At 44.1% G+C, this 7,186-nt stretch overlaps 4 protein-coding genes across 4 annotated transcripts in view; 3 read left to right on the top strand and 1 right to left on the bottom strand.

Annotated features, from left to right (window-relative positions):
- Positions 1-253, top strand: part of VTP01DRAFT_8970 (uncharacterized protein) — a gene marked incomplete at both ends in the record, with an annotated part of 2,261 nt that extends 2,008 nt beyond the window's left edge. Inside the window, 2 exons of the mRNA XM_069388150.1 lie at positions 52-165; positions 216-253. Of these exons, the coding sequence (XP_069240476.1) occupies positions 52-165; positions 216-253 (152 nt within the window). The remainder of the gene's footprint in view (positions 1-51; positions 166-215) is intronic.
- Positions 254-263: 10 nt separating this feature from the next.
- On the bottom strand, positions 264-1,638 carry VTP01DRAFT_8969 (uncharacterized protein; the record flags this gene model as incomplete). The annotated part of the gene is made up of 4 exons (XM_069388148.1): positions 264-1,051; positions 1,277-1,331; positions 1,396-1,426; positions 1,493-1,638. The coding sequence occupies 4 exons, from the start codon at positions 1,636-1,638 to the stop codon at positions 264-266; spliced, it is 1,020 nt and encodes a 339-aa protein (XP_069240475.1).
- A 729-nt stretch (positions 1,639-2,367) lies between these two features.
- On the top strand, positions 2,368-4,293 carry VTP01DRAFT_8968 (uncharacterized protein; the record flags this gene model as incomplete). The annotated part of the gene is made up of 6 exons (XM_069388147.1): positions 2,368-2,538; positions 2,609-2,776; positions 3,056-3,249; positions 3,552-3,803; positions 3,921-4,098; positions 4,141-4,293. The coding sequence occupies 6 exons, from the start codon at positions 2,368-2,370 to the stop codon at positions 4,291-4,293; spliced, it is 1,116 nt and encodes a 371-aa protein (XP_069240474.1).
- Positions 4,294-5,858: 1,565 nt separating this feature from the next.
- Positions 5,859-7,186, top strand: part of VTP01DRAFT_8967 (uncharacterized protein) — a gene marked incomplete at both ends in the record, with an annotated part of 2,082 nt that continues 754 nt past the window's right edge. Inside the window, 2 exons of the mRNA XM_069388146.1 lie at positions 5,859-6,420; positions 6,483-7,178. Coding sequence (XP_069240473.1) covers positions 5,859-6,420; positions 6,483-7,178 — 1,258 coding nt within the window. The remainder of the gene's footprint in view (positions 6,421-6,482; positions 7,179-7,186) is intronic.

Below are 7,186 nucleotides of genomic sequence, written 5' to 3'. Positions count from 1 at the left end.
ACCATGCAACTTTTTCATGTGCAATCCCGGTATAGATATTCCGGCAAGTAGCAAGGAGAATACCAAGAGTACATATGCTCAACCAGATTCTTCCCGTTGCTGCTCTAACGCTTGAAAACCATTTGCTCGATATTGCAACCCTGCCTCCCATCATTCCTCTTGTTTGTACGCAAAACGATCACCTTGCAAGCAATGCCTCAGATTTTCTTTTTCAGATATGGGAAACATTTATTCCATTCATCCAAACAAATAAAATATACCAACTACAACAACGCGTCCTTGTTGGCATGGATCCATTGCTCCAAAGTTTCTGGCTGTCTACCAAGCAAGATGGACAGGACGCCAGGATCGATATTTATCTTTCTGTAGCCGGCTGCCAGCTCGTATGCAAAGAGGTGTGGTAGGTGCCCAGCAATTTTCTTGTATTTTTCAGCATAAGAGACTTGCTTGAAAGTGATCTCTCGACCTAGCGCTGCGCTAAAGTAAGCAGCGCGTTGCTTTGGTGTGACATAGTCGCCGACTATCTCGTACGCTGCGTTGCCATGCTTCTCGATGGGTTCTTGAAGGACGATGGCCGCCAGAGTACCGATATCGTTGGGCGAGATCCATTCTTCCAAATCATCGCGACCGATTGGTTCAAAAATAGCATTGCTGCTGACGATACCAGGCTTGTCGTAAATAATATTGTTGCTCACGAAACGACCTGGGCGGAGAGCTACATACGTGCCGCGGTTCGGGATAGCAAGGATAGTCTCCTCCAATTCTCGGCTCATGGTTGCTAAGTATGATGTTCGCCAGCCAAAACCAACTGCGGTTGCTGATATGTCCACAATTTGCTTGACTCCAGCTGCGTAGGCAATCTTGGCATACTCGATTTTGAGCTGCTTTACATCAAATGGGCCGTAAAAATGGGTCACCATGAAAAGCCGGTCGTGGCCAGGAACGGATTCTCTGAAAGCAGTGTGGTTTGAATAGTCGCCTTGCACAACTCTTAGCAAATCATCGTCCTCTTGTCCGGAGATCGTGTCAAAATTGTTACGGGGATCTTTGCCTTTAACAAGCTTTCAACGACGGGTCTGCCCGTGTTGCCGGTGCCTCCGATGATGTAGATACGCTCTTTTGCTGTCATTATTTCAAGTTGTCTGTTAAGCCAAAGAAGTAGGGCTCGGCTTTTGCAAGAAGGCTTTTATATTTTCACCTATATCCCATCTGCAGCAAACGGTCCGTCAATCATTCGGTCAATGCGGCCATTAAGTACGAAATTGGAACGACTTACGCGTCGATGCCTTAAACTGGTTATTTCCTTCGGCTTGCGACTTGAATATATGCTCCTATGAAACTAAAATACCTTGTATTTAACCATGTTTTACACGTCGATCTGCTAATGAAAGCTACCGATAAAAGCCTTCCTACAGCCGCGGAGTTCCTACACCCATTGTACTCAAATGCTAAATCATTTTTTCGCTAGAAACACATGAAGTCTTTGGATTACAGAGTAACGGATATCTCGAAACACCAGTGCATGGACGGTTGATCACCATATGCTGGAGATACAATCGGCAATCGACAAGTATCAAGCGTTCCAGCATGAGCGTTAGCAAGGATGCCTATCAATGCCCACAGTGCTGCGATTTCCATTTGACAGCTGAAATATGCACGCCTTTGACTTTGTCAGAAAGCGAGAAACCTGGCTTATCTCCATCTTCTATCAAATTTACGTCGTCATAGCAGCCTCTGATGCTGAGTATTGATGTGATCCGAGTAACCAAAAAGTTTCATAAAGGAACGTCAATAGATTACCGCATGCATGTAACCCGCAAATGAGCCAGTCTGTGCCTGGTATATTGCTCCATCAATCCGATATGTTCGTCATTTATATTCGAATGTAACAGTTTCAGGCGCGTGATTCAGCGCTGGTAGGCTCTCCACTTCTCCGCGTCGCTTTTGGCCCTTCCTTTTCAAGTCGCAACAGAGCACTCGTTTGAATATCAGACAAGTTCATGGCGAGTTAGCCAAAGGTGGGTCTGTTTCACATTCAAATTTGTTATTAGGAATCTTCCTCTGATGAGCAGAATTGTAAAATCTACCGTGCTCACCACTCGCGTGCCTTATTCGTGGTGAAAGAGATAATGGTTACAAGTTTATAAAGCTTTGTATATCAATTACAAACATAAATTACCGATGGCAAAACCGAAACTAAATGAAATGCATTCTCGACCATAAAAATATCCTTTAAACGTCTTTGAGCATGGCTGACGAAAAAATGTTACCAAGGTACATTCCTGATGTCTATCCTGTCTCTCCTAAAACTTGCTATCCTTGTTTCCACCAACAGTATAGCCTTTTTTAGCTTGACAGCATAGTATCATGAACCCGCCTTCAGATCCGTCCGGTCGTGTGCTCCCTTTCACAACAGAGCAGCTTGCAGGTCTCGACATCCTTGCTACTGCTTGCGCCGCGGTTACTCTGTTAGCATCCTTGTCGACCACTGCGTTCTATATTCACATGTGGGTGCGCCACAGAGAAAGGGCTGATCGAGTATCCCTACGGTGTGTGGTTGATGGCAAGTAGTGCAAGCGGTATCCTGGATATCCTGATTATCGCGCAGGGTGCCATAAGTGCAACCAAGTTAAATGCTTACCGCGCTCTCAACATTGTTTCACAAGTCCTTGATGCCTTCAGCTGTTCCTGTCTAGCCACTGTCGGTGTCAACCTCGTTGCTGTCTTCTTCTTTAATGTGAAGCGAGCTGGCCTGTTTACCCGCGTCTATCTCCCTGTATTGGTACTATATATAGTCTTTTATCTATGATCGCAAGAATTTACGATGAAGTGACAATACCATTTTACTTGAGAGAAGGTGCGAGTTTTTGGTAGATTCCATCCAGTTGAATGTATAAACAGAGGGTCACAGACTGATTCATTATGAAATTTTCGTTATCAGGTACTATAACCGTATAGTTGATCGATTGCACGGCTACATTTCCTGGGTATACCCATAGTCTTTGCATTTTCTTTGCATAGTCTCTAACATCAAGCGTAACTGCTTACTCTACAGTTTGTTTACTACGGATTCATCCTTTTTACAGTTGTCGTCGGACTGGTCTGTTCAGCGATTGCCCTGGGCAAGGTCATACGAGACAGGACGATCTCCCTGCGAACATTGCGCCAGTATAATAATCGATTCCATCCAGACAAGGACTATAATTCAGGAAAGCGTCAACAGAAAACAGCTGAGAGTAACAAAATACGGTTTCCAAAGATAGTAGCGAGATGCATTCTTTATCCACTGGGTAGGATACTACGTCCGATGCAGACTTTTGAGATAGTATACTGGGGTATTAACGAGTGCTTACTTCGCTGCAATAAGTTCCACTTTTCGTGCATATTTGCAGTTTTGTCAGCCAGATATTAGTTACAAAAACTGATAAGAGGATACCGTACGCTTTGGTGTTCGCGACTGCTTTGCTTATAAACCTGACTGGTATTCCAAAATAAGGCTCCATTTTTTTTTTCACTTCTACTGGCAGTAGTGCTTACTAACTGCTATGTAGGACTTTTCATCGCCCTCATCTTTTTCAGCGAGCCAGCTGTGGTATCCCATATTCGACAAATGCCTTCAAACCTGCATCGTATGTATGTAAAAGATTTAGTGTCGTTGATACATTTATACATGGCGATCGCGTGATACACCGCGGTCGAAAACAATCATCTTCCGTTGCCAGCGACCAGAACACCAAGAAAATGGACAATATTAATCCTCGCCGACTGCAGCCTCGGCCTGCAACTACAACTGATTTAGACAGGTACCGATCTGAAGACGATGCTAGACGATATTTACATATACTGGTATCCGAAGCTTCAGTTACCTCTTCAGAAGGCTTATATGCGTCGAGATCAATATAAAATCATTCGAACTCTAGTCTGTATTGCACATGCTCGACACCCATGCGTAGAGTCACTGTGGGACGCTCTGTCTACCGTCGTCTCAGCAGCAACCTTCAACCAAGATCCTCGTCCGCAAACATAGAAAGCAGTCTCTATTCAGACGATGTATTATCTTCCATGATACTGTCTCCAGAGAGTCAAGATGAAGTCTACGTGCCGTATCGATATCCAATATTTGCAAATTTTATGCATTAGCTCATTACTCGATTTTACGATGAAGAGCGGGAGCAGCAACAGGATATGCCCGCTGTGGAAGAAATGGAGACTTACTCTTCTCCGTCGCCTTCATCATCATCTTTTGAAGAAGGAAAGTCACCAAAGGTCGTCGTGGACAGCGCAACAGTGTGAATCAACTATCATATAAATACACGTTGGCTTCATGCATATTTGCGTGACACGCGACGTCGTTGCACCAGATTCATGCGTCTATGCTATCCGAGACAATGGTAAACCCTGCAGGTCAACAATCCCAAGATTCTGACGTGGTTTAACAGCGAAAATCTCTACGGAAATCTTGAAGAAGCAGAGCCAAAACTCGTTGCATCCAATCATTGTTGCCAGCGTGGAGGATAGGCGATTTTTTGAACTCTATGAAGAACTCCTGCTTGTATCGTCTGTAAAAAAGCAGAAAAGGATAACTGCTTGAACGTATATAAAGCCGACTAACTCTTTCCCTAAATGAACAAGGTTGTCAAAACAGAGCCACATGATATACTGTAAATAAATATCCTTCCTGCTTGAATACTATCCAAATCCCTGGTACCATATCTTGTACCTTAACAAAGACGAGAACTCTCAATTGAATAAAGCAAACCATTGCTGGTTAGGAGAAGCTGTTCCTGTTTTGATGTTTCCCGTTAAATCTCGTATAACTTGGCGCCCAGCATGAAGCCATAGGTTAATGGACCATTCTTCATATGGGACAAGTTATCATTTCTCGTACACAAAGGAAAAAGATTACTATAATATCCTTCCCGTCTGCAGGCATAACGTTTGCTGAACGCGTTCCACTAAACTGTAAATTCTGCTACGGAGAATATATCATCATGAATATTGACAATAGTCTCTCGTGTCAGAACCAAAGAAGAAGAATAATAAAACCAGGCACAAAGATCGAATGAACACCCAATCGGGAGACATGGAAAGGTTCCGGGCGCTTAGTGATATGTCTACTTACGTTTCAGCCAATCGTAAAACCCGGAAAGGGCTATGTTAGCGCGTGTGAAAAAGACCTGTGCGTATAAGCATAAGATGGAGTCCTTTGGGAGATAAAGAAGGGGAACGCGAGCTGAAATTTGGCAGTCTTATCGTTATCAGCACGAATGTCCGACCTCCTTTGTGGGTATCCATATTTAAAAGGGTAGCTAGGGTTAGGAGCTGCTGGCAAACCATCATCGCCTGCATTTATATGAGTGTTCCTTGAGATGCTAATACCAAGTTGCATACCATAACCAGGTATGTATGTAACATTATCATCTGCTAAAACACAGACAGGAGTCACAAACATTGGAGGTCGTGGTCGATCTTTTGCAGCTGACGAATGCAGGAAAACCTCAATGGCCAATAGAAGCTTAAAAGACCAGTGCTTATTAAGAATCTGTGTTTGTCAAGCAAAGAACGTACTGATAACGGAAAGTATCAACAAGGATAGATACAGTTCCTAAACTTTAAACTTCAGCAACCGAATTATTGGACTGACAACAACGTGTAACCTTAATGCAAAAGTCGGCCGAGCCAGGCAAAGTACTGTCTATCATGAGAATTTCACTTATCAATGATAACAAACGAAGCACTCGGAATTGTCGACGGAGAGTAGTGCTCTATTTGGATACGTATAAAAGAGCAGCGGTCAGATTGGTCCCAAAAGCACTGTATATTTTGTCCATCATCCTGAAGATTTTATCTTATTCACCATGACCGTGCCCGTCGCTACGCAATGCCAGCAACTGCATCCTCTGGATCCGTTGACTGTCGAGGAAATCAAGATTGTCTCTAGCATTATTCGCAAGGAACGCGGCAACCAAGTGTTTATTTTCAACTCGATCACACTCAAAGATCCTCCCAAAAACAAAATGATGGCATTCCTCGGATGGGATACAGATTCATCCAAGCCCGAATCTATCGAACGCGAAGCTTTCGCTGTGCTTATTGATCGTCCTTCTGGCCTTGTTCACGAAATCACTGTATCGATTACTCACGAGAAGATTACCGAGTGGAAGCAAGTTGAAGGAGTGCAACCGACCCTGCATGTCATGGAAATGCTCGAAGCAGAAACTGCAATGCTCAAGGACGAACGCGTTGTTGAAGAATGCCGCAAACTTGGAATCACAGATATGGAGAATGTTTTCTGCGACACGTGGGGCGTTGGATACCACGAGATCAAAGGAAAGCGATTGATGCAAGCGCTCGTGTATTACCGAACTTCCCCGGATGACAACCAATACGCTCATCCACTCGACTTTACACCACTCTATGGTGAGCTTTTATATATCTGTAGTATTTGTAAACTGCGCAAGTATTGACAAAAAATGGCACAGATGTGAATGAAAAGAAAGTGTTGGATGTTTTGGTCGCAAAACGCAGAAACAGCAAGTTTGAACGGCCAACGATTCCCATGGCTAACCATCATTTCTTGCCGGAGCACCTGGGAGAAGATAAGTTGCGCAAGGATATCAAACCAATCGAGATCACGCAGCCTGAAGGTGTCAGCTTCCAAATCAACGGGCATGAACTGAGCTGGCAAAAATGGAACTTGCACATTTCATTCAACTATCGCGAAGGCATAGTCCTATCGAATATTAGCTACAAGGATATGGATGGTATCGTACGACCTCTGTTCTACCGCGTCTCTCTTGCGGAAATGGTTGTCCCGTATGCCAATCCATATAAACCATACAACCACAAGATGGCATTTGATGTTGGCGAGTATGGCCTTGGCAACCTGACAAATCCTCTCGAACTTGGATGCGACTGTGTCGGAAGCATTTATTACATGGATGGTGTTCTAAGCGATCTCAAGGGCGAACCGTGGGTGATTCCAAACGCTATCTGTATCCACGAAGAAGATAATGGTCTTTTATTCAAACATACCGATTTCCGTACCAACAAGCCCCACTCTGCTCGTTCCCGCCGTCTGGTTATCTCGCACATTGTTACTGCCGCCAATTACGACTATGGTTTGTACTATTATTTTTACCAAGACGGCACGTTCCAGTACGAAGTCAAGGCTACCGGCGAGCTG

The sequence above is a fragment of the Rhizomucor pusillus genome (assembly GCF_041956525.1).
Source record: "Rhizomucor pusillus strain CBS 183.67 unplaced genomic scaffold VTP01scaffold_6, whole genome shotgun sequence".
NCBI classification, from domain to species: Eukaryota; Fungi; Mucoromycota; class Mucoromycetes; order Mucorales; family Lichtheimiaceae; genus Rhizomucor; species Rhizomucor pusillus.
The sequence above is the reverse complement of the archived record's forward strand: the minus strand, read 5'-3'. Positions and strand labels throughout refer to the sequence as shown.